The 26823-nt window shown below is 38.5% G+C and overlaps 1 protein-coding gene across 3 annotated transcripts in view; it reads left to right on the top strand.

The window, feature by feature from the left end:
• AMPH (amphiphysin) overlaps nucleotides 1–26823 on the top strand; it is a 123728-nt gene that overhangs the window by 76339 nt on the left and 20566 nt on the right. For all 3 annotated transcript variants that reach the window (XM_040077591.2, XM_040077580.1, XM_040077570.1), the window contains exons 5-16: nucleotides 2762–2857; nucleotides 4137–4244; nucleotides 4629–4714; nucleotides 6344–6419; nucleotides 7290–7372; nucleotides 11670–11808; nucleotides 13319–13447; nucleotides 18282–18389; nucleotides 21345–21368; nucleotides 22635–22658; nucleotides 25299–25331; nucleotides 26743–26793. In XM_040077591.2, coding sequence (XP_039933525.1) covers nucleotides 2762–2857; nucleotides 4137–4244; nucleotides 4629–4714; nucleotides 6344–6419; nucleotides 7290–7372; nucleotides 11670–11808; nucleotides 13319–13447; nucleotides 18282–18389; nucleotides 21345–21368; nucleotides 22635–22658; nucleotides 25299–25331; nucleotides 26743–26793 — 957 coding nt within the window. The remainder of the gene's footprint in view (nucleotides 1–2761; nucleotides 2858–4136; nucleotides 4245–4628; nucleotides 4715–6343; nucleotides 6420–7289; nucleotides 7373–11669; nucleotides 11809–13318; nucleotides 13448–18281; nucleotides 18390–21344; nucleotides 21369–22634; nucleotides 22659–25298; nucleotides 25332–26742; nucleotides 26794–26823) is intronic.

Below are 26823 nucleotides of genomic sequence, written 5' to 3'. Positions count from 1 at the left end.
TGAGATACTGGAGCATGTCCAGAGGAAGGCAACAAGGCTGGTGAAGGGTCTGGAACACAAGTTCCATGAGGAGTAGCTGAGGGAGCTGGGGTTGTTTAGCCTTGAGAAAAGGAGGCTCAGGGGAGACCTTATCACTCTCTACAACTCTCTGAAAGGAGATTGTAGCCAAGTGGGGGTCAGTCTCTTCTCCCAGGAAACCAGCAACAGGACAAGAGGACACAGCCTTAAAATGTGGCAGGCAAAGTTTAAGCTGGACATTAGGAAGAATTTTTTCACAGAAGGAGTGATTGGGCATTGGAATGGGCTGCCCAGGAGGTGGTGGTGTAACCATCTTTGGAGGTGTTTAAGAAATTACCGGATGTGGCACTTAGTGCCATGTTATAGTTGATACAGTGGTGTTAGGTCATAGGTTAGACTTGATGATCTCAAAGGTCTTTTCCAACCTAGTTGATTCTGTAGTTCTGTAATTCTGTGTTCTCAGCCTAAAGTGAAAAAGAATTATGTATCTATTTGGTTTAGCATATAAGTGATCATTCCAAAAGAGATGCACTTAAAAGACCTTATTCTGGATGGTAGTGTCTTGGTTTTGAAAGACAGTTTTCTGCGAAGGAAAGCTAGAGCCTCCCTTGGAATGGAGAAGGTAAACCCCCTTCCCTTCAAATTATTATACTTTTGCAATTAGGGGCTTTCAGGCAAAGATATGGGAATAGGAGTAACAGTTCTTTACTAGGAATATTTTAAAATAATAATAATAATAATAATAATAATAAATATATATATATACACACACACACACATATACAAATGTAGTACAAAAAAACCCCCCACAAAACACCCCCACCAAAAACAACAACAACAACAACAACAACAACCAAACAAACAAACAAAAACCAACAACAACAACAAAAAAAAACCAAGCAAGGAAGCAAACAAAAATCCTGGAAAAAAAAACCCTGACAGGGTCAAGGATACAACCTGGCACCCTGTTGATCAGGGGTTGTAAGCAGTCCAAATAAGTCCTTCTGGAGTAACAGATGTGGTTCGGTGGAGTAGTGATGGTCCTGTAGAAAGTCCAGTGGTGACAAGATGTGTCCAGTCTTCCCCCAGGAAACCAGTGGAAAAACCAGATACCTGGTGGTCTTCAGTCCCAGTTTTTGTCTAGCTAGGAACAGCTGGCCCCCCCCGCCCCCCCCCCCCCCACCCCCCCCCCCCCCCCCCACTGTGTGGAGCATCTCACAATGGGATGATGGAATGTGTCATGTCATTGGTGGGCCCTAATGGGCCATTGTCAGAAGATGTCCCCCTGGAGGATGGAGGGGTGGTGAAAGAGATAAGAAACACTGCCCCACCTGGTTTTAATGGCTGGGCCATTATCAGAAGGCATCCACGCCCCTCCCCCCCTGGAGTTACAAGAGAAGGATAAAACGTCTCCCAAAACACAGTTTTCAACAGATGAAATAGAATACACATTTTTAAGTTACATAATCCAATACAGGTAGGAAAGATGATGGCTTAAAGGATCCTTCCATTAGCTTTCAGAAAAATCTCCATTATTTTAATTTGTTCAAAATGCCTATCAGCAAGTTGCAAAGGCAAACACACAAGACTGGCAGTTGCTTCCTATGGTCTAATGCTGTGGTACTTTGTAGACCACTGTGATTAAATGCTATGTTAATAAATGAGGTATTTCTTTTAAACATATTTAATAGATTCTAATCAATCATTCATTAGGGTCTCTGTTAGAATAGGAAATGAATGAACGGAAAGCTGGCATCACACAGCATTTAAAATATGCCATATAGCAGGTTATGATAAAACAAAAACACTTCGGAGTAGTTTTCCAGACTTGTCAGTGAGGAAAACAGCCCTTCTTACACCAATTAGCCTCCCTCCCATCAAAGGGAAGGATGTTAAGTGATTTTTGAAATGGGCAAAGAAAGGGGAAATCAGGATGTTCAACATGTGCTAATGATTTGTTCAGTAGAGAACCCAGGACATCAAGCACTATGTCTATGTAACAGGGTTTGCTTCTAATAAGGAATCTCACCCACTGATTCCTTGAGCTGCATTAATATGTTCATAAAAATCAGAGAAGTACAGGGGGTTTCTTCTTGTGATTACCCCAGAGCTCCAAAAGGGACTGGGGAAAAGCACTGTACCTACAGGCCAGAGGAGGGTGGTGGCGGTGCGGATTTTGTTTATTTTGCCAGCTGATGTTGGGATGTTTCCTATCTGTCATTCCAGCTCTCCAGCAGCACAAGGTAGATTTCTTGTATGCATCAGCCATTTAATCAAATTTACCTTAATGGCACAAAAAGAATGAAAGGGAAGGACCTTTCCCTTTATTTTCTCTTCTATTTTTTGTTGCACTTCCTTTCTCTTTAAGCAAGGTTCATCGTCAGTGATATGCTTAGACACAAGAGCTGGACCAGGTTCAGATTCTGCGTTACTGATGCTCAGGGACCTGAAACCCTGAGGAACACCTTGAATCCATGACATCCTTATTTTCACATAGCACTTACTATTTGAAATAATGAAAACACAAACAAGTTATTAAGTTCAATCTTAGTTTGTTGTGAATCGAACTTGAAAGATCAAGGTATTCCTTTTAATTCACCTTATGTTTATGCTCTGATTTATTTCCATAAGAACATTTTAAAACTGCAGAAAGATTAATCTTTGCCAATTACATTTGTATTTCTTCCAGGTTTAGAGTGTCATTAAACTACTAAGTACATTTTTCTCCTTTCTACCTTTTCAGAAATGTGATGAACTTTGGGAAGACTTCCATCAAAAACTGGTGGATGGGTCATTGTTAACGCTGGATACATATCTAGGACAATTTCCTGATATCAAAGTAGAGTAACGGTTTTCTTAAAGTTCTGCAAAATAAATTGAAAATGAGATTGCAAGCAAAAAGATGAAAAAGGGTGGGAGGTGGAGGTCATGCTCTCCTGTAATGTACAAGATATTGTTCTATAAGTGAATTCCTGACATTAGGCAGGGCTGATTTTCCAAGTGAACAAAAATATTTTTCATGCAGCAGTACTTGGAAGTAATTAGCCTTTGCAGAGGAAACTTTTATGTTTTTTTCTGCTCATGCTTCTTTGGTATGAAATAATTTTAACCAACTTCAATAAGGACACATTAAACTCTTCAGCTGTTAAAATGCCAGACAAATTACAAGGAAAGCAGGCTTTCTGTTGTTGGCTAGATGTACCTGTGAGTATCTTTCTTTTATCTAAGACATGGTTCCTGACTTTCAATTAGTTATAAGAAGATTTTGTAATACACATCATGAGAGAATGTTATACAGGTTCTAGCCTCTGCCAAATGCCCAACTGTTGTACAGTCCAGAGAGATGACTGCTAAATGAAATGTGTGAGGATAAAGAAGCACTATAGGTGAGAGGTAGATACTTTTATATTTAAATATAATTGTATGGGCATAACTGGATTTTTTTTGGTGATGATTTATAACTGAATAGTCATACCCTTTGTAATTTACATCAAGGACTAAAGAAAAAATAATCTTAAAATAGCAACATTAGTGATGTACAGTCCTAAATGCACTTTTAAATCAAACTGGGCTTATGCCCTCTCAATATGTGGATTTTACATATAATATATAACTTTCTAAAGTCTATATCAAAGTATTTCTATATCTGTATCTTGGACTCCAGTATTTTAGGTATGTGTCAGAACAACTATACAGAGAAGTATATTTTAGCATTTTTTCAACTCTAGAAAAAATGCATTAATTGCTGAATTTTCACATTATATGTAAGGGGAAACTATAGTCTTACCATAAGTTTAATGGGTCCACTAATTGTAGAGAATGTGACTTAAGACATAAGGAAGTCTAATGTAACACTGATACCTCAACTCTAAGGCCTCTAATCCCTACACCTATGGAAAATTTCCAAACTATATGTAAATTGATTCCTTATTTAAAATAATGTGATTAGTTTGTCTTTTTTTTTCTATTTCCTTGTTCCTCTTACATGATATAGTAATTCAGATATGAACAACAGAGAAGGGAGAATAAAAATAGGTCAAATCTAAATTGACAACATAAGTAAAATGGCTTTTTTAAAACTGCTCCTCATATTTATTTTCATTTCTACCCCTGTGCAGACTCGCATTGCAAAACGAAGCAGAAAGCTAGTGGACTACGACAGTGCAAGGCATCATCTAGAAGCCCTGCAGAGCTCAAAAAGAAAAGATGAGGGCAGAATCACCAAGGTAGCACAATCAGAAACATGCCGGCAGAAGACTTGGGGAGATTGGGTGGCATTTTTTTCTGTACAGATACCAAGAAGAAAATTTCTCTTCCTTTTGCTTTCTTAGAAATAATATCTCTAAGCATAAATGTGTATTGAGTGCTTTGGTTCATGTGGTAGGCATGCTCAGTGTCTTTCACAAAGGAGTCCTGTTTGAGATCTAACTTGCTCTCTTGATGAGACTGAGGGGACAGCAAATCCTGTTTGGGCTTCCATGGTGTGGAACTGAGTAACATTCTTTGTTAATAATAATTATAAAAGGCCCACCAAGAAAACCACACAAAAATAATTTTGGTTTTGTTACATCATAGTGATTTTATAAGTCACTTGTTTCATTTTGGTTTAGGCAGAAGAAGAATTTCAAAAAGCACAGAAAGTGTTTGAAGAGTTTAACACTGATTTGCAAGAAGAGTTGCCATCTCTGTGGTCACGGTAAGCCTAGAGAGATACTGTCTGCAAGGTTTTAAATAGGCAGTAAAGAAAGGGAATCAGGGGATTTTAATGAGCTGATAGAAAATGGATTGTTGGGTTCTTGAAGATTCCATCCATTACCTTTTTGAAATAATAGAAGGAAAAATGTATGCAAGTGCTCCAAAAATATATGCACTGTAAGTGTATTTATATTTATTTCTTTCAATGTATGTTGGTACTTAAGATTCATTACCATAACTTCATTCTGAGGTGCAAAAAGGTTTCCATTTTGTGAGTAAACAATTATGCTAGAGCACAGAGTAGTCTGTGGTGATTTGGTCTACTTATAGGTATTTTTTTATTTTAACTACACTAGAAGACAATTTTATAGTTTTGCACTGATTAGGTTGTGATGATAAATTATTTGATATCATAGGTCATTCAGTCAAGATGTTTAATCATGAATTGTGTTTATACAGAAAATGCAGACAATATGAATGGAAAAACAAAAGCAGTAGAAAAATAAGCATCTCAATAGTGTGTTATGTTCTTTAACAACTGACAATCTGGAGTGCAAATGTTAAATATTCTTTGTCTTCTCTGCCTTCTAAATTAAATCCTGTTAAATTTTAGACCAATAGAAGATTTTCCTGCTGTGTTTCTGCCTATTTCAGTGTAAACCTTCTTAGCACTTCAAGATACTTGTTTTATGGGCCTACTAAAAGTAAAACTGCATATGAATGACTTAGAGTAAGGGCCCTTTTTCTTCAGTAAATTTTGTATAAAAAAGCAGTAGCTAGTCTCAGGGAAAGGTAGCATTTAATTTGAGCAATACACATAATTTAGAAAGCAATTGCTTTCAGAATAATTTATTTTAGTTATTACATTTTTTTCAGGAAGAAAATTAGCTATCGAGTTGACATTTTGCAGGCTTATTCTTATTCCAGAGATACTTGTTGTTAATAAATGTTGGGAGAAATTATACATGAAAGTTTTAAATAGGAAAAAGAATAAAACAAAACCTAACATCTTCTACTTTTGAAATGCAGAAGTATGTAATCATTCACCCCAAATAAGCAGATTCTTGACTACATGCACAGAAGTATCTATATTAAATTCTTTTCTCTCATATACATGTGCATATGTTTCAGAGTGGAGCTTGGGACACCCATGCCGGGGCTGTTTTGAGCAGACGTTAAAGCTGATCCCGCATTCAAGTGCATCACCTTGATGCTATGATAAGATTTGGGTACAAGGGCCCACAATGCGGGAATGGTACCTTTCTCCTTTCAAGAAATGGTTGCATGCTCTCTGGTGGGAGATGGATGCCCAGAGCATCTTTGCCTTCCCTGTGCTTGTGCTGCACTTGTGACCATCCTTTCCACTCTTCTTTAAAAAATACTGAAGACATCTGACGTGAAGTAGTCTCAGATTGGTTGATTAGATGGTGTGAAATACGTATCTCAACACTAATGGAAAAAATCATGAACAAACTAGTCTGAAATTTTGACATTTCATCATTTGCTTTGCTGAGAGTAATAGTCAAGAATGTTGCTTGTAGTCCAGAAAACAGCTGATTAATCTATCTTTGTGGCCCTTCTAAACATATCTTTTATTCTCTTTTTCCATTCTTTGTGCCATCCTTCGTAGACGAATTGGCTTCTATGTGAACACCTTCAAAAATGTATCCAGTCTTGAAGCCAAGTTTCACAAGGAAATAGCTTTAGTGAGTAAAACTGACTATCTCATGTATAATGGATTATGATATGCATGACAGCTAAAAAAGGTCTTATAGTAAAAATCTAGCAGAGGCACACATGAGAATTTGCCATAGACCCAGATTTGCGGTATAATCATCATATTCATTTCTACTTGCCATATTTGTTCTCTCCTTAAGGAAAGAGCAGCCCCTACAATTTTGGACTGCAGTGCATTATCAGTTGTAGCACTAAATTCACTTTCTATTTTGATAATTACGGTTGCCTTCAGTATTATTGCTGTGTCCAATTGCTAAGCACCTCTTTGCTTTAATCACTACAAGAAAAATGTCACACCTTCCCTTCAAGTCTGCTATATGCATTGTCAGCAATGCAATGTTTTATCTGTGACTGTTAGGCAAATCAAGCAGTTTCACTGAGGATCTTTTCAATGTACCTCCTAAACAGTAGTGTGTTGTTTATAGCAATCTTCAAATTGGAACCAAAATTTTTTTGAAAACTCGCTTTACTCAAGTTCTGTGAAAATTTGGATTTGGTTTTTCAGGGGAAAACATGGATCTTCCTGGCTGCCCATGTTGCTTTAAACTTCAGATGATAAACTTCCTTCATCAGAGCTCACATAGCAGTCAGTCATACTTATGAACTTGTTCTCTAAAAAACAGCTCATATTTTTGAAGAACTGCTATTTTCTTTGATTCTATGGATTTTGATGGGTTTCTGTTTAAGCTTTTGCTATACATGGCACTGAAAATTTTTGGAAGGTTTTATACTGTAACATAAAGTTATCGAGTTATTCATCAGACCAGATTTATCACCTGTGTTTTTAATCATGACTATAGTTGTTCACATAAACTCAGGCAACTGTTTTGTTTTCACAGTTATGTCACAAACTATATGAAGTGATGACAAAGCTGGGGGATCAGCATGCAGACAAGGCCTTCACCATTCAAGGGGCACCAAGGTGAATTTATTGCCTTTTTAATGAATTGCATTGCTGTAGGCTTTGTGGGTTTCAGCATATGTAGTAATCATTGACACCATGTGTAGTGATTGCTGCACAACATGGTAACAGGCATTATTTGTTCAGGATGGTAGATGACGGTATCTGGGATGAAGTTCTTCTCAACAGGAAGTAAAGATGCAAAGTTTCCGTCTTTACTGACTATTTTTCTAGAAAGCCCTTTCAAAACCAAACCAAACCAAACCAAACCAAAACAACAACAACAAAAAAAAGAAGGCTGTTTTAATTTAGCCGAGTTACATCAATTTGCACCAAGTGCACTAACTTAAGCTTTGCACTAACCCTAAGCTCATTTATTATTAGATGTTTCATTTACAGCAATGTTGCTAATTCTTGTAATTTGTTTAAAGCCTTGAAATATTGAGATATGTTTTTAGCTCTATTATTAGGTGAGAATCCCAACCTTTGAATGTCAGCTTTTATCTCTTCTACTTACGGGGAAAAGTAAAGATCTGAGGGTGCATCATAAAAGCAGAAAAGCTTAAATAAAGAGAATGTAGTGAAATACCATATTTTTAAAGACTTTCAAGCCAAATTTTGTTTTAAAGCACAAAACCAAAAGGAGTTTAAAATCAGATGGTGCTTTCTTAAGGTCAGTGGATGCCAGTACAGTATTTATGATTTTTTGCTTTCAACACATGTAGCCTTTCTGACATAATTTCATTTCTATTACTGACATGCAGAAAAGGTTGAAATGTAAAACAGTGAGACTTACCAAGACGCAATTATATTTACAGTTAATATATAAAGCCTGAATTTCCATTTAATCCCAGCTAGTCATAAGCAGTCTGAACAATGTTATAACTTTTCACATCCCACTCTAAGAGAAACCACAGGAGATTCTTTTTAATAGTTTTCTTGGACAAAATCAATCACAAAAAAGACAAATATTATATCTGAGAACTGGTCAGGAGACCAGCTCCTTTTCAAAGGCCTTTATTAAGGACAGCTCTAGGTGGGGAACTCGAGAGGTTGCACACACGCCACTGCTCCCGATGGACAACACAAAGGAGAAGGTGGTTCAGTTTTACCACACGGCAGAACTGGGGCTTCCGTCCTCACGAGAGTCCCTGGGAAGACAATGATGGCTCGAAGTCTGGGGGTGTCCTTCTGGTCAAGAACTGCTAAGGTTACGGTGACAATACAAGAGCTGGCTCCAGTCGATGACCCGAGGTTCCCTACCGTTTTGCCGAGTTAGAGTTGTTATTTGAAGTCCTTAGTTTTTTGGTGGCTCATCGTCTTTAGGGGTCTTTTGTGTTAGGTGCACCTTAATTTGCATATGGCATTGGGTGTACAGTCTCTTGGCAGCAGAGGCGGTGACGCTTGATGGAAAGGGAGTACAGGCATGAAGTAGGGAATAGGGAATAGGGAATAGGGGTACAAACGAATAAGTCTTTACTTATAAACTGTTAACAAACAAGAATTAATTAACGTAGGTAAACTTAGAACTGTAACTTTTTAACAGCAACTAAGAGCTCGTATTCTAGGATTTTATTTCTTACAAGAACTATTTATTGATAAAGAAGGATATGTGTCCCTGCTGGAGAGGGATAGAAAGTTAAGCAGAGAAGGGAAAAGAAAGACGGAGAGAGAGAAAGGAGGCCAGGGTCCGAACGTTACCACCAGGATCCCAGGATGCACCGTCGGCATCCATCGGCAGGTGGCGCATGCGCCCCCTGCCGGGTGTGGTTGCGCAACTTTCGCGAGAGCGCGGCTTCGATGGCCGCAGCCACCGCAGCTCCGTGTGGAGGCGCGGCTCCGTGTGGAGGCGCGGCTCCGTGTGGAGGCGCGGCTCCGTGTGGAGGCGCGGCTCCGTGTGGAGGCGCGGCTCCGTGTGGAGGCGCGGCTCCGTGTGGAGGCGCGGCTCCGTGTGGAGGCGCGGCTCCGTGTGGAGGCGCGGCTCCGTGTGGAGGCGCGGCTCCGTGTGGAGGCGCAGGGAGGCGGTGCTCGGGCGGACTGGCAAAGCAGAGTAGACGGGGCAGGTGCGGACAGGGGAGGTATTGAGGGAAGAAGCAGGACGGCAGGGAGCAGGTGAGCGGGGTGCCGACCGAGCCAAACCTCCAGACAAGCCCCCCCGCCAAGGAACTGAGACAGCGGGGCGCACTTGAGCCGTGATTAAATGCTTTCATGTGCCCAGGCAGCTCCCATACTCCGCTCCTTTGAGGACGATCTAGTCCTAGCTAGGCAGGGGAATTTTTCCTGGGCAGCAGGGGTTTCTCCGCCTGCAGAGGAAGTCTTTTGCAGCCTAATGGTGGCAGTTTTGTCTATCCTGATTGTCAGGCGAAGTCTCTGTTCTCTAAAGGGGTTGTGTGCTTAGGGACTGTAATGTCAGCGGTCTCCATCCTCTCGTGTGCTAGCCACCTTCTGCACGTCCCACGTATTATGGCTCATCCCGTGTAGAAATTTTCCACTAAATGTCAGAAAATCGGTTTATAACACAAAAGCCAGATAATGTTGAGGCACAAATAAAAATTAAATTGGTTTCTTACGTAGCTACTGCTAATTGGCCCTTAAGATGGAGATAGATTAGCAACAATTAAGACTGACCAAATATAACAGCTGTCTCAAAAATATGGCAGATATTCCTAGATTTGTTTTAATCTCACTTTGGAAGAACAAAGAACAAAGAATGAAATACTGAAGCTTTTGACGTAATGCAAAATTCAGAACTACTTTATAAGTACATTACTAGAATTTGTATTTTAGATTATCTCTGTCATAATCTATGCTCATATATTACATATTGCCTTTGGAGCTGTTGAATTTGGCCCATTTAGGATGGACTTGCAAACCATAAAGGATTTGTAAAATACTTTTATGTGATGTAAAATAATGTAGTGTTGGAAGATTTCAAGCGTTTTTGGGGACAACAGGTGTTTTATCCACCTTGCTTTTAGACCATGTCCAACATGCATATGTTCCCACTGAATTATTCTTTCCGTCATTGAGAGAAAAAAGCAAAATTAATTTTGCTGCAAATTATAGATGTCATTTAATGTAGTGTTAACTTACTTTAAAAAAGCTTTCTAAAAACCCATTTTTTCAGTTACTTTGTTACTGTCTTTTGCTGTACTGTTTGCAGAGCCTTGTGTGAAAATCTGGATAGCTTTTAACTTTCCTTATTAGTGATGATACTCTAAAGACTTAAAAGTAGGTCTTCATGAGATAAAACAGCTTTCTGTTTTAGATGTATGAGAAGTTAATACTAGACAAGTACAGTAACCTTTCTTTTAAAGAACTGCGTAAAAAGACATCTTAAAAATGTGTATGCTACTGAATATCCTGAAGGCAAATATTGTACCTGGGACATGAATTTCTTAATGACCGCTTATTTTTTCTCTTTCAATATTTCCACAGAAAGAGGTGGTGAGTGCAAGCTAAGTTTGTCCTTCCAAAGAACGGTTTTTCTTGTGTTAGCATTAGGATCATGTTTATGCTGTAGTCTCAATCAGGTAGCGCTTCTGCTCTCCCTGAGGATGTGTGGGAGTTGCTCTTACTGAGTACTGTGGTTGTTGTGTTTTGTTGTTCATAGCCTCCTGCATTGTAAGCTTTCAGCATATCTAGGTAGCTGAATATTTTCTCAGTGTTTGAACCAGGCACTTTCATGAAAAGGGCAGATGCTTTCTACAACTTAATCAGGTCTTTTCTTAGTATCAGCAGAGTTCTGTTGAAGTCACTAGACTGCTTCTTGTTTATAATTGTTGTGATTTGTCCTTCAAAATAGCGATGCCTTTATAATAATATTGGCTGTGTTTTGTTTTATTGAAACCTTTCTGAAGTTGCTGAGCTTTAAACATTACTTGCATTATTCATTGTTATACCTTCCTGTGTTTTTTGGTTTTTTTTAATCTGTATTCTTTTATTTCAATAACTTTGTGAAATGAAGACAGTAAATCCATTTCACACTTTATAATAGTTATAAATTTATAAGTGAAATGATAATTCAAGTACAGAATCTGAAAAAATGCAGGTACTCTGTTTTCTTCAAGTTACAATGATCAGGTAAACAAATGTTCCAAAAATCAAGATCAAAATTAAAATTTCCTTTGACACTGAATTTTAATTGTCTTTAATTGCAATTTTAATTTTAGTCACTATATGATGGCTTAGTTCATCTCCAGTGTGTACTCTCTTTTGTGGTCACTGACATTACGTTAGTTCAACTGTTGCATCAGATTTTCAAGGTAGTAAGTCAGCAAGATATATATGTCCTTGCCACTCCTTTGCTTCTGTCTAGTGATTCAGGTCCACTTCGCTTTGCAAAGACACCGTCACCACCAGAGGAGGTCTCTCCCCTACCTAGCCCTACTGCTAGTCCCAATCATATGCTGGCACCAGCGTCTCCGGCACCAGCCCGGCCTAAGTCACCCACACAGGTAAGGAGATATCCAGCTGAGGGACCTGACCTGTTATGCAGTGAAAGGTAGCTGAGATGATGTATGTGGTGGATTTTTCATCTAGGCTGTAACTGAATAATGACAGGGAGGCCACTGGTTCTGTTGCAATCTGTTCTGTTCATCAGTTGCTCATCCCTGTGTCACAACATGAATAGAAAATGGTTTTTATAGTAGGGAAATGAAGAAAATTTTAGGTGACTGGTGAGTTGTTGGGATGTGCAGTGACAAAGCAAAACACTTCTTTTAAAAGTTGCACTGTTTCTAAGGACCCATATAGCAGCAGTGATCATTTGGAAAGCGTATTTCTAAAACCTCCTTGTGAACTTTTGTACATTATATATTTCTGTTCCTCATTCATCTTCAAATTTATGCTTACCCTGGGAAATATTAGCCAGTGGGTGTCACTGGTTTGGACAGTCTCTAAAACAATGAAAAATAAAGCTACCTGAAATACTGCTCTCCTAAGTACTGATAATTAAAGTCTTATTGGTTGTTTTAAACACTGATTGGGAAGTTTGACACTGTTGTAAGCAATGGAGTTTCTATTCTCACTACTATTGGTAAAATAATAATTGGTTTAATTCATCAGTTCATTCATCAGTTCCATCTGTCAGCGTGAGTTGTATGATACTTCACATATATATCAAAGACTTGTGTTGATGTTATGGATGTTTTTGGTATTGGGATAGCTACTGTGCTGATTGCTATTTCTCTGCTGTCTGTATATCAGAAGAAAATTAATTCTGTATCCAGTGAACATGCTTATTTTCTCTGGTCTCCCAAAATGTGACAACTCACTACCTGAGTATTCACCTGGTAGGATTCAGCCTCATAGGTGCCAATGGTGTTGTGTCATTATACCACCTGAGGATTTTTTTGTGTATTTTCTTGGGTTTTCGATAGATTTAAAAATTATCCAATACTACTTGATATTATTCCAAGCAATTATTCTGTCATAGTTATGTGAATCTCTGGAGAGCAGGAGGAATATAGTAAACGGAGCACATTTGAAGTGCTGTAGTTCCCAGAGATGATATGCTTTTAGCATTAAGTACACTCAAAGGCTAGCAACAGATGGCCAGAGACAAAATCCCAAGCTAAACACAAATGAACTTAAGAAGCCAAAAAGCTGCAGAGGCATTTTTTCTGTGCAGTATCACCCTTTCAACTATGGGCTGCATGGAAGAGCTAGTGCCTTGCACTGAGTGCCTGTTGCAGCAGAAAAAATACAACCAAGAGTTGCTTTTGTATCAAATCTGAAACCTTGAGTTTTGATAACTTTGAAACATAGGGTTGTTTTGCTCTTCCCATGAGGTTTATTTCAATGCATTTGAACAGCTAAACAGTTCCTTTCAATACATGGCTTATTCCCATGTCTTATTTTGGGTGAAACAGCCAAGGTAAAAACCTAAGACAATTTGTTTAGGCCTAGCTTGAAGATTTTCTTTTATCCCTGAACTAGTCTGTGACATTTTTGCTGTCTGCCTAGCTGAGGAAAGGTCCGCCAGTCCCACCACTGCCTAAACTCACACCTACGAAGGAGTTGCAACAGGACAACATAATTAACTTATTTGACGACAACTTTGTCCCAGAAATCAATGTGACAACTCCATCACAGGTAAGCTTCGGTGAATTGTGTAGAGGTCCAACCATGTAATCACCCTCAGTTCTCCAAGATAGTGGCCCTGGGGCTGATCTTCATGGGGAGGGAGGAGGGGGGCCCAGGTAGAAGGCAGAGGCACAATTACCACTTTCTGTTATCTTGAAAGAATTACACATATGGTGTTTTGCCTTTGAATAGGTCACACACAATCACTCAAAAGGGCTAAGACTGCTAACATATGGAAAAAAAGAGTGATTTACTGAGAAGTCTGACTGAAAATACTGTGGTACAGTCATGTTTGAGATTTAAATGCATCCAGGTTGCATTACTAGCTGAGAGTGGATCTAAGAATCTTCTTTTTAATCCTAAGCATCTCAAGTGGAACTTTACAGAGATTCTTCATTGCTTCTGTTTCCTTCATCAAAATCATTAAAAGTATGCCTTCTTTCTGTTGAGTAATTTTTAAAAAATGGAACTTGTTTGGTTTTTACAAGTATAAAAGACTGCTTCAGCTAGATGATTCATTCACTTGGCTTTACTCATAGAAACATTAGCTGCACAGCAGAAAGGGATCAAAATTCATTTTATCTTATTATTATGATATTTTTAAAGTTGCATATAATAAACAGAAAAGCCAGAATTGTGCAAAGTAAGTCCATAAAATTTGTATTCAGCTATTCAGCTTTTACATACTTATAGTGATTGTATTTTTTTTTGAAAAAGGACCCTTTCTTTCATGGTAATTACAACTCTGAAATCTGAGCCTGCATCTGATAGTTTGGAGAGAAATATGTAGGTCTGAAGTTTATGTTTAGGAATTGCTGTTTTCATTTGAGTAACTGGTTTTGTTCTAATTCATTTGACAACACAGGAGAACAAAGGCACAGCAATGAAAAATATGTTTTATACAATTTGAACACATGATGCTCTGTTTTCTTGTGGTAGGGGGAAACAGATGTTGCTGTATATAGGGATCTATTTGGAAAAGACTTTTTTATAGTTAAGTCTCCATGCAATTAAAGAATTAAAGGCTACTCCCGGAATGCAGCTGGTGGTATACATTCTTTCTGAAGGGAGATGGAAAGCGTGTTGCATCACTGTACCGTGACTTCATAGGAATTAATTACTCAAGGAGCATGAGTAATTGAATTCACTGGTAAGAGTTGGTGTAATCTGTGCTAGGTAAGGCCCCCTGCATTAAATACTGTATCCAGCTAACATCCGTATGTCAGGCCATCCAGGAAAGCAGAAATGAAACTAGTTTGCTTAGTTTGCTTTTCCATTAAGAGATCACACCAAAACAAGGCTTTAAATTAGTGTAAGTCACGTTTCCAGAATCCTTATAACCTTTCTATGAGAGATTGTCATAGAAATGGAATGGTATAATACAAGTGGGCATGCTTCTGAGAACAGAAATCTTTTCCTTGTCTCTCAAGGAAGATGGATCTCCCTTTAGTGAGTGATTTATGTCTTTCCCTCCTCCACAGTTAATGACCGGGGAATATCCTAAGCTATTCACTCACCACCTTCTCATCAATTATCTGCACTTCTCCCTCCACAAAACCCACCTCCATCACTAAAGCATCATTACTGTATCTGAAATCTCTGAGTATGTACAGACATACCCAAACAATGTGATGTATAGATTCTGTATCTTAGTGTATGTGAACCAGTTAAGGAAAATGTATAGCATGACATCCACAGGAAATATGGACTTATTCCTCTTTGTGTTTATGGCTTCTCCTATAGTCCCGAAGCACTTGTTGAGCAGTATGGAGAAAGCTATTAAGCCTGCAGAGCCTGCCAATGGTACAGGACTTCCCAAGGGACCACCACTGGTGTCCCAGACACTGCTCCTGCAGAGGCACAAAACCAACAGACTGCTGAGTAGAGCATTGTTGCTTTAATACAATGTTTTGGAGAGGATTACAGACAGGCTTAACACTTTTGTTTTCTAAAACACAATACCCTGTATTTGTTGTTGTTCCTCCTTTACCAAGCAGTACTGATGCATTCGCTGCATTAGTTCAAGATGCTGAAAGACGGTTCTGCTTGATGCTGTAGAATATTTGTGCACTGATTGAACAAATTATCTCACACGTCCAGCTTATTAATTGTCAAAAATGGATTTAATTACTGCCTAGTAAAAGAAGGAGGTGAGGAGATGAAATATCTGAGTGACCAGATGAAAGGATCATTCAGATATGTGTGTTCCTTACTTTATTTCTCCTTTTCTTCGCATCACATTTTTCCCCGGTGTCCAGTTACCAGCTTGGGCATTGTAGGCCTTTATATGCCCCCTACAGATACATGGTGTGTCTTGAGCGTGCTTGGAAGCTCTACAGTGAATGGTCCGTAACTGCTAGAGCTATTTTAAGGCTTGTACAGACTGTGTAGAGAGAGAGAGTAACAGTTCTAGTAGTCCTTGAAGGTTTCTTGTGCCTTCTTCATTCCTTGTACATACCTCTGAGACATATAGCCTTGCTTCTGCCACAGCTGCCTCTTTCAAATGTTTAATTTATTCATGTTTCATCATGCTGTGGTGGAATAAATATAAGATATTTGGCAGACCTTCCTGTCACAGCTTTGTCCCTTATTGAGGGATTTCCTGAGGTTCCTGTTTATCCTGCATTTCCCTGTAATATGGTATTTTAGGTACTCTGTTTATTTTAGGGCCTTTGTCACTAAAGTTAAGATGAGTGTTCTCTTTATTTTGGTCTGAGGGTCATGGGTACATGATAACTTTTGCTATCAGTGATCAGTACCCTGTCACATCCAATACCTTAGCTGTCATCACTTATGGCCTAAGTAAGACTCCATTTGATTCAGTCCTCAAAGGCAGCAACTTCATTCTCAAACCTCAGTGAAAGATAATTACCTTTTTATGTCTGCATACAATTCTGATTATATGCCATCAAATGCTGTTGTTTCATCAAGTTGTATGACCATATGAGTATTAGTGCTTCAAGAGCATGTGTGATGAAATTCAAATGCTCTCAATGGAAGGCATGAGAGAATGAATGTAATGTTAGTTATTAGTGGGAATGGTGGGTTTGACTTTTTAAAGTGTGAGACTATAACACTGGCGTCAGTGTGTCAGACCAGTTATCCATCATCACCAGTGATGCAGAAGGCCGAAGAAAGAAGATAAATTAAGTTAAGCAAAGTTGATACTCCTGACACCCCCTTCTACTACAGTCTCTCAGCCTCCAGTCATTTGCTGCTCTAGGGCTTCCTTAGCATGGTTTCTACCTATTTAGTAAACCTCAACAGACTACTTTGCCACAAGTTTATTCAGTCTTTAAGCATGTGTACATTTTTCACATTCACCACCTGAAGCCAAGGAGGTCCCCAGATGGACCCTGTCCCACATGGAGCACCACTTTTGTATTTTACATTTGCCCCCATCAACTTTGCTATCAACTGCCTTTCTGCTTTGGAAGAATGAGGGAGCAGCTAAACCCCTGTGCCTCTCACACTGGTATACACCCTTCTCACATCACCCCTGGCACACCTCCTACAGACTGAAGAGTTGTAGGTCACTCTGTCATTCCTGACACATGAGCTGAGGAGCTCTTTTGACCATGTTTGCAGGTGACACAGAGAGTTAAGGTGTTTTGTGACATAATGGAAGCCATTAATCACCTAGCTTTGAACATCTATTTACCAGTTAGTAATGCTAATTTGGAAGGTTTATACTCTTAAAGTTTTAATAATAGAAAATCTTTGCTCATGTATTTTACCATCATTTTCATCATCATTATTATTATCTCCTAGTTTTGCTGAGTTCATACCTGCCATATTGTGGTAGACTTGCCCTGTCGTACAAGCTTCTCTCACTGTTTAACTGAGCATCTAGCCGTAGGTACTACTAGCCTTGTTAGCAAGAACAAGATGCTTGCCTAGAATATTTACAATTAATGATAATTAAATCTCAGCTACAGTTTCACACTAATTAGTATTTTATGTTGAAGCACTCTAATTGCCTTTTCAGGTTATTTTACAGCAGAAAAGACCTGTAGCCCATTGAACATATATATGCGTATATATTTTTAGAGTGACCTCAGAAGCCTTGGCTAATTTATTAATTGCAAACCAAAAAGGCTCTACCATGAAATCCGGTTTAATAAGAGCATATCATAGAATCATAAAATGGTATTGGTTGAAAAAGACCTTAAAGATCATGTAGTTCCACAACCCCCTCCCCCCCGCCACGGACAGGGACAGGTCTCACTAGACCAGGTTGCTCAAAGCCCCATCCAACCTGGCTTTGAATATTTTTAGGGATGGAAAATCCATGGCTTCTCTAGGCAGCCTGTTCCAGTGCCTTACTATCAAATGTGTCCTAAAGTTTAGAGCTCAAGACAACATTACTTGTAAATTGGTATACATGTTCAGAATTAAAACTTTATTCAGATGCATTTAGATCCTTCTGTATTAGCTTTTTAGTAATGTTTGTGTTTGGTGAGAGATTAGCTTACTAGAATGTATGGGCATTGTGTGCTGTTTATGTAGTTTTTAACTTCAATGTCTATCTCAAAGTGCTTTAAAAGAGCCTTCCCCATAAGTGGTGTACACTCAACACTTTTTTGGAAGGGCTGTGACTGTTTAGCCTGAAAAGGCAAAGCTGTACTACAGAGAAACCAAAAACATCATAAGAGTGAATCTCATAAAAGTAAAACTTATACAAAAGCTCAGGAAAATCTTCAGAGCTTCCTCTCCTGGTGTGCACCATAGCTAGTAAATCTATGGGGTGTTTGGGTTATTTTCTTGATCATTTTAATATTTTACTGCCCAGGACAGCTTTTAAAAGGTAAGTTTTTTAAGAGTTATCTTTCTCTTCTAACAGAATGAAGTACCTGAAGCTAAGAAGGAGGAATCGTTGCTTGATTTGGACTTTGACCCTTTCAAGCCAGAAGCTATATCAACAAGAGTTAGTCATTCACCCATGTCTCAGGTATCTCTTTGCCTTGACGTAGGCAGAGCATATGAATGCAGTGTACTCTGTTTGGTAGAAAAGGTTTGTTTCATGTATTAATAAGAAGTGTCTGAAAAACTTTATCTTCCTGACAAGCACAAGTCAGACTTCTATATTCCCCCTCAGTAACTCTTTACGTGATGACATACTGGAAGGAGAGGAAATTGTTAGGTGGTAAAATGAGATGTCTGCTGATGAGAATTGTTGCTGGTACCTTGGCCTTGTATGCTGTTATTTTCCATCTTTAGAATAACTCTTAGTGTAAACATTATTATTATCATCCAGTGGTTGTTTTTCTGACAACTTTTCTGACCTGACTTTGATTCTTCATGTCTGCAAAGATGCCTTAGGGTACCTAGGTCTCATGGAGTCAGCACACAGTTGCTTTACTGTGATGGAGTTTCTGTACCAAGCAGTGGTATGATCTGAGTGGTTCTGCTATTAATCTACTTTAGACGTAACCTCAAGGAAAATGGAGTATGGAATAGGGTGTTTTGTTGTAATGCATTAATTGGGTTTATATTGTGTTTCATCGGATTTGTAATCATGTGGTTTGTCCTTGCTCAGCTGTAACCCAACGCTGTTCCCCTCCCACTTTATCCCTGATTGGGTAGTGTCTTGTCCCTGCCTCTGGGCCCTGCCCCCTGTAGAAAAAGCCCTGACACAGGAGGGGCCTCACTCTCTCTGGCGCCAGTGAGCCATCGGGAAGAGCTCCAGCAAAGCAGGCAGGACTCGAGAATAAAAGCTGTTATATCCCACCCGGTGATAGAGAGCAGACTCTTTCCCTTTTGCCATCGGCGGTCGCCTAGTCTCATAAAAAAATACCGCAGTGTTTTCTTGTAGTATGTTGTGTTACTGAAAGTGTACATTCAATAGTAGTATTTGTAATGGTCGTTTTTTGCAGCAATATGAAAAAAAAAGAAAATAAAAAAAATATCTTATCCTACAGGACATGCTATTTTAAAATACAGAATTCACCCTCACTATCGAGAGGGCAGGCAGCAAAGTTGGGAAGATCTCTTGGCCAGCATGTCTATATCCCTGTCTTGTACACAAAGACGCAATGTTAATACACTGTTAGCAAGACCTATCATTAATCTGGCTTGTTCTGTGAGACATGAGAAGACTAATCAGCTGTTCAGAAATGCAGCACTGGGAAAGGAGTGAGAAAACAAGCTTTAAGTCTGAGACAGTCCTGATTCTCTGCTGATCTCTTCCTCAGTAAATTCATTTCTTATTTGGTGTGAAGCCCTAGTTATGTAATGAAATCTAGTGATGTCTGATGTGATATGTGCTGTCAGAAAAATGATGCACTGTTAGCACTCTGAACATTAGCTGAATTTTCTTATTGAGATTTGCTATGGGAAATGTTCCATTCTAGCAGAAGCTTTGTGCATTTTACTTACGTTGTTTTCTCCCTCTAAACAGAGAAAAGGGAGGCAAATGTAATTCCATAGCATTCAGCAGTGACAGAAAACGTTAAGTGTGACTTTACTAACTACTTTCAGCTTGTTTTGTAATAATGCTGATTAGAACAGCATTAAACAAAAGGGATCATTAAACAAAAGATACTTTTATGACAGAACATATTTGTTCTGACATTGTATTGTACAGACTGTAGAAAAAATTATTACTTTAGTGAAAAATAGTTATTTTATATTCAACTATACCATGAAATCCAGAATATAATTCTATGTAAAAGAGTACATCGTAACTTTTCATCTAGGGGTACAGCAAATATTCACTGAGCACCTTTAGTCACTCTTTTCACCTTTCTGCAGAACAAAGGCATATGAGAAAGGATGGTCTACATCTACAAGAGCTTATGGATGAGTCAGAACACTGTGATTTTAGAAGGGAAGAATCCCTGCAGTCTTGGTCTCACTGGAGTTGATAGGGTCATTACTATGGCAGTATAGAGATGATGAAACCTGTGACTCCAGAGTCCTGTGCTTACAGGGAGATTAAAAGAAGAGCCTTAAGTGGTATTTCCATATGTGTATAATTTTTGCCTCAGTCATGGATATTTTCCATTCAGCAAACAGCTTAAGTAATGATATGAAGACAGGAGTAGTCATCTGTGCGTGATGTCTTGGAAGGCCTGGCATGTCCTGTCTATTGTTAATTTAATTAACTACCTCCCTCCACTGCTCTGCCAGTGGTGATCCAACCACAGTAGGTGAGCCCTGGTTTGTCCTTCCTCAATTGCTTTTCTCTTTGTATGGCTGAGTTAGAAGGGGCCTTTCAAAACCAGCCTGGTTTTCTTCACTTTTGATATGAACCAGAAGAGTTCTGTCTCATATGGTGGGCTATAAATATTTGGCATGAAGCCTGCTGCTTTTCTTTCATTTGTCTGTTTAGCTCTTCTGTTGAGGGGTCGCTAACATTTATTAACAGACTGGACAAGAAAAAGAAAATATTGGTTAACTTTCTTATTTCCTTTCCCAAACAGTATGCCATTTTTCTTCCTATTGTCAGTGTTGTAAGGAAGCCTACTTATTCTCAGTGGATAGCTGCATCATTTTTAATTGGCTAGAAAACCCCAACTTTGTAAGCTCTTTAAAGCAGACACCTTGCTGAGACTCGTATACCTATTGAAAGTCACTTAGTTACCAGCTCAGAATCTGACCATTAGTCATGCACACAGCAATTTGAATTCGCTGGAAAGCAACAACTTACTTTGATGTGGGAAATACCACAATGCATTGCATTCTGCCCATCCTTTATAACCAAAAAATATTATGCAGATGCAGATACATATACAGACACACACACATGCACATGTGCTAACATATAAAATATGTATGTACTATAAGCATGCATATAAATAATTTCTCTCGTCTTATTTAATGAACATTGTTATGTAGCATGTTGGACATACAGTACAGGAATAGTATTTTTCTGACAAGCTCTTTTTTCCATTACTTTTTTCAGACATTGCCATGGGATCTATGGACGGTAAGCCTGACATACATAATAGTATTTCTGTGCCTCTGATTTTGTAACAACTTAAACTCAGATTTACAATTCTTTAACCAAAAGCTGAGATAAAGAATTCACAGACCATGAAAAACTCTTTCAAGTATATGAAGCCACTGATTATCTTTTAAAACTAGCAACAAAAAATAATCTCTTTGCTTAGTCTATAAAACCTAAATTATTTCAGAAATCTAGGCTAAAAGATTCACAAGCAGTACAGCTAATTGTGTTGCTTTTAATACGCACGAAGTACAGCTATTAGAAGGTAATAATGAATATAAGTCACTTATTTTAAATACCTGAAGTTGTCCATTAACCCAGTGGGCAACCATTTTCTCAAAATTAGGAGTAAAGATAGAATTTAGCTTGTCTTTGTGGGCAATACAGTGAACTGGAGTTACTCACAAAAGAAGCTGCTACTGTAGGAAACTGCATGAATCCTTCCTTCTTCCTCCTGGTGCCAAATCAGATAAAATGATCTGCAGGAATTAAACAACCCATTTTTGTGAGCTTTCTTTTGACTGTATGTTATGGAGTTGGCTGGGTTGACTTGATAAGGACCCTGGTATGTTCATGTTTGATTTTTTGTATCTTCAGCCAGCACAAAAATCTGCAAATGCTTGTTATATATTCAGATTTGCAGCACAGTTTTGTGAACACATTCCACATGTGATGTATATTAAATACTTATCTCCTTATATTGAGTGAAGTTAAATAAAGCTTGATAAAAATAGTCATGTATGTAGGCTAGCCAAAATTTCAAGGCTGCAAATATCTAGACCACGTAAAATACGCTAGAAATGTTGAGAATGCATTGATCTAAACTTAAATTAGATAGCTTTATCAATGACTTCTTTTTGCACAGTTTCATTTACAAGTTTTTAATGTTACATATGTATTCTGTATTGTAATTATTTTCATCTTTGCTCTATTTTTTAAAAATGGTAGTGTACTGTATAGCTAAACCTTTGAAATAAAAATGTCAGTGACTCAAAGGGGAAAGCAAGAGACGATCAATATTCAGCACACATGAAGAACTTGTTTTATAATGTAATTCAGAGGTTTAAAATTCACAGGCCTGGAATAAATCTTGGTAGAGTGGTAGGAAAGAACCCACTGCTCCTTCCCCACCCTGCTTTGGTAGCTGCAGCTGGTTAGAGAACAATAATTAATGAACTGCTACTGTATCAAAGTACATCATGTTCTTATTTTTGTGTTTTATGTGTATCACTTCATTCTATACAGACAAGCAGCGAATTGGTGCAGCCGGTAAGCAACCTTCCCCGCAAAATTGCACCCACTCTAGAGACTCCTTTAATCACTGTGGTGTAATATATAGTTTTATAGTTTTGTGTATCAGTGCTGCTTTTTGCATTACAATTTATTGCATTTAGATGTTGCAAATCACATAGCTTTTCCTTAAATTGCTTAAGTAAGTCACTTCATTCTTTAGATTAAAATTGCTCTTGTAAAATATAAATTTTGTGTTTTCTCATCAATCCACTTTTACCTTTTTCATCTTGTGTCTTTTCTTTGCTTTTCTGTCTGCTTAAAGCCTGATTCTTCAAAAAGTCTTTCCCTGTGTAACCTGATCATGGAGGAAACCCCAAACAGTGGGTCATCAGAAGATACTAACAGATCTCAAACTGATCTAGGCTCACTCACCTGGGGCCTAGATGTTAGCACAGCCAGTATCAGCCAGGAGGCTACTGCAGGCAGTTCTTTGCTTTTCCCCAGGGCAGAGCAAACCTCCAGTGAATCCACGGGTACTCTGCCTGTTAGTGTTTGGCCTGCAGTAGGTGAGCAGGAGGATGGTGCACCAGGGTCAGCTTCTGTAAGCGAAAACCAGAGGACTTCGCTGGAGGACCAGTTGGATGCCAGAAATGTCATGTGGAAAGATGTGGTGACCAATCAGCCTTTAGAGAACATAACCAGTTTTGAGACGCCCATCCTGGGAACTGATAGCTTATTGGATGAACCCCTCCCATGTGATGTGCAAAAGGCAGAGGAAGAGCTTGAGGAAGATGAGCGGGCAGGTGTCAAGCCAAGTGAAAAGGTAGAGAATGGAGCTAACTACAAGGAGGTAGAAGGTACAGAGGAACTGGAAGAGCAAGGTTGTGAAACCAAAGGAAATAGTGAGACAGAATTTCCTAAGGGTTTAACAAAATCAGATCTTGAAATTTTAGTCAGCACAGAGGTAGAAAATTTATGTGAGTATGAAGACAATTATGGGGATACTGGGAGAGCTAGTGGTGCTAACCTAGAATACTCTACAGAAGAAGAATTCAAACAGGTCAATCTCATTGAGGAGACAGATAGAGAAATACAATCTTTGAGCACATGGCTGGAATGTGGGGACAAAATGGTGTACAACTGTAAGACTATAGAAAGCACTGAACCTGAGAGAGTCCTTGGTATCTGGGATGAGGACCATGAAAATACATTTGAGGAGGCCTTAGACCAAACTGACAGTAGTCATCCATGTACATCCATGGAGTGTATAAACATGAGGGTACATGTTGACCTAGAGATAAGTGACCACAGAGGAAAGTACCCTTCAGATACTGGAAGTGATCTGTGTGATACTGAATTATTCAGTGCAGAAGAGTCTGTTAAAGGAACTGAAGATAAGAGCCACCTCCCAAATGGTAGTACTGGAACTAAAGGTCAAGCTGCTGCTGAAAAACAGTGGGCACTGCTGCCCAAAGCAGCTGATGCTGCTAGCACAAACTATGATAATCCTTGCCTAGATAATGCAGATGACCAAGTTACAGGTAGGACAGCAACAGCAGTCACTGAAGTGATTTGCAGTGGTGTTCCTGAAGCCTTGGAAACAGAACCCTGGCTGGCAAACTGGGATCCAACAGTTACTAATGATTCCTGGGGTTTTTCTAGTCTGTCAGATAACCAAGCCAATGGACTGGATAATTGGCCCTTTTTCCCCAAGCAGCAAAACTCAGAGGAAGGTAACATGGAAAATGTTTGGTTAGGCATTAGTAGTAAATGGTCTACAGATGGCCTAGGAGCTGCTGATAACAGCTGGGGGGAAATAGGTGGAAGCACAAGCCACATAGTTCAGGAGACACCAGTAAAACAGGTGCCTGCGGAGCAGGCAAGCATTAGCAATCCTGGCCTGAGCAAGGAGATAGCTAGACCCTTGTCTCTGTTTCAAATGGGAAATTCCAGAAATGCTAGCACCGAGAGTTCAACTAGTCCTAAAGACAATGAGACCAACAACTCAGATTTGTCTGAAGATGAAATTGCTAACCGGAGATATGGATTGTTGTACCAGGAAATTGAGGCTGATAAAGAAGAGGTACCTACCCCAGTGTGTAGCCTAGTCTAGACAAAGAGTTCCTTAGGCCATGCATAACCTTGTTGTTTAAAAACATTCCATTTGTATGTTTCCTACTGTCCTTCCTAAGTCTATGCTATTCTTTTTTTGAAAAATTGCCATGCAATTCTTCATGGTGTGGTGCTGTTCAGCCCTTCAAGCAGGCTGACAAAAATGCATTTCAAAATGATGAATGAAGCATTGAGCTGTGAAAACACATTGTGTCTGGCAGCTTTTGTGTTTTATCTGTAGACCTTTAAATGCACCTGGTCTTTTTTTAATTGTTGTTTGTTAAAAATATTTAAGGTACTCTGCTTTTTCTTTTTGTCATTTTCTTTAAGCCTGTGATGTCTGTTATCAAGTAGCACAGTTGTAAAATTCCTTTCTGCCTTACTCTTCATTTTATTATATTTTTCTCTCTCTTTTTTTTTTTTTTTTTTTTTTTTTTTTTTTTTTTTTTTTTTTTTTTTTTTTAATGTCTGGCCTACATTTTTATTTTGCAAATAAAAATGTTTTGACTCATGTTTGGATCTGGTAAACAAATGATAATTTATTCTGATCTTATTTCTACTTAGGCATCCACCATAGCATTTAATGGATTTGCACAGGTAAGAAATAAACAGGTTTTGAGATAATTCTTTTCTGTGCTATTAGGAAGGCATTAGAACTGGCTATACAAATTCATAAAATCTGTTCTACAGGCAAGCTGCATAGCAACATCATACTGTCTCAAATCCAGACCTTGTCTGTAGTCAGAAATTCTTAGATGTTGCTAGAAAGATTCTAATACCCTTAGGACTCTTGGCTGACTGAGTCTAATAGCAAAAAATCTGACTACCTTTTACGAACTATTTCCTCATAAAATGGCTGGTCTAGCTTTTTTATTGTTCTCTTTTGTGGATTATTTTTCTCACAATCCCAAAATCCTGTAAAGCACATTTTCAGTTTCACCTATTTTCAGTAACTCTGTGTGTAAATATGAGTGAGTTTAATTTTTTTCTTCATCTTCATTTTCAGTTAAGATATATTTTACTCTCAAAGTTTAACCTAAATTATTTATCTGCTGTGGTGCTGATGCTGAGTCTGTGGTATGCATCACAGTGATACAGTGCATGAAGACACCATGTTTATGCTTTCAGATTCCAGGGCTGTGTCAAGATCCCAAATTTCAGGTGGATAATCTGGGGCTTCATTATTTTCCAGCATTCTCTGAGAGACTGGCTCAACCACAGCACACCCTGTGCACCAGATTTTAAAAGTACCCCAAAAGGGCCAGCTTCTACAAGAATGGAAATGAGTCTTCCAATGATTAACCATTCTGCTCCAGGAAATTTAGTTTAGTAAAGGATCCAGATGGAAGGGGCAAAGCACAAGGCTCTAATAATTAAGGCAAAATGTTTATCTGGAGAAAATAAGTATTTTCTGTGTCCTCTGTGGTAGAAAAATAATTTGGCCCAGCAGTATTTTGCAGGTTAATTGGTTCTGAATGAGTGAGATGTTGGAAAACACCTCAATTTTTCTACTTTCTTGATGCAGGTAACATTTTGGATTTGTAATTACTGTAGTTATTATTCATATAGAAGCCCATGATCAAGAAAAAAGCAGCTTGAAGCTGGCATACTCTCCAGGCACGTCCATGTGTAATCTGCGAAAAGGATTCAGAGTTCCACAACTTAGAAGTGCATTGCACCTTAAATGAAGTCCTTGTGAATCACATGTATTTAATGAAGGGTGTGAATCACATGTGTTCACTACCTTTAGTGAGGTGAAAAATCTTGATTTAGAAACATTGAATATAAAATTGAAAAAATAATGGTATATTAATGTTAATAGTACTCAGATAATCTAAATAAATACAAAAATAATTTTTAGTTAAGTTATGTTAGCCATCTTATTCTATGTGAATGTACTTAGTGACTTTACCTGAATAAACAATTTAAAAATTAGGTCTTTGATGGACACCTGCAAATACTCTGTCTCAAATATTTTTACATTGTTGTTTTTCATTTCTATATCTAGGATGTCTCTTCATTTACAGTCCAATCAAACGAGAATGTGGCAGAGCCTTTGGTAAGTGGTGGCTTTTGGTTCCTTTTAAAA

This window comes from Hirundo rustica, chromosome 1 (assembly GCF_015227805.2).
Source record: "Hirundo rustica isolate bHirRus1 chromosome 1, bHirRus1.pri.v3, whole genome shotgun sequence".
In the NCBI taxonomy this organism is placed as follows: domain Eukaryota; kingdom Metazoa; phylum Chordata; class Aves; order Passeriformes; family Hirundinidae; genus Hirundo; species Hirundo rustica.
The sequence above is the reverse complement of the archived record's forward strand: the minus strand, read 5'-3'. Positions and strand labels throughout refer to the sequence as shown.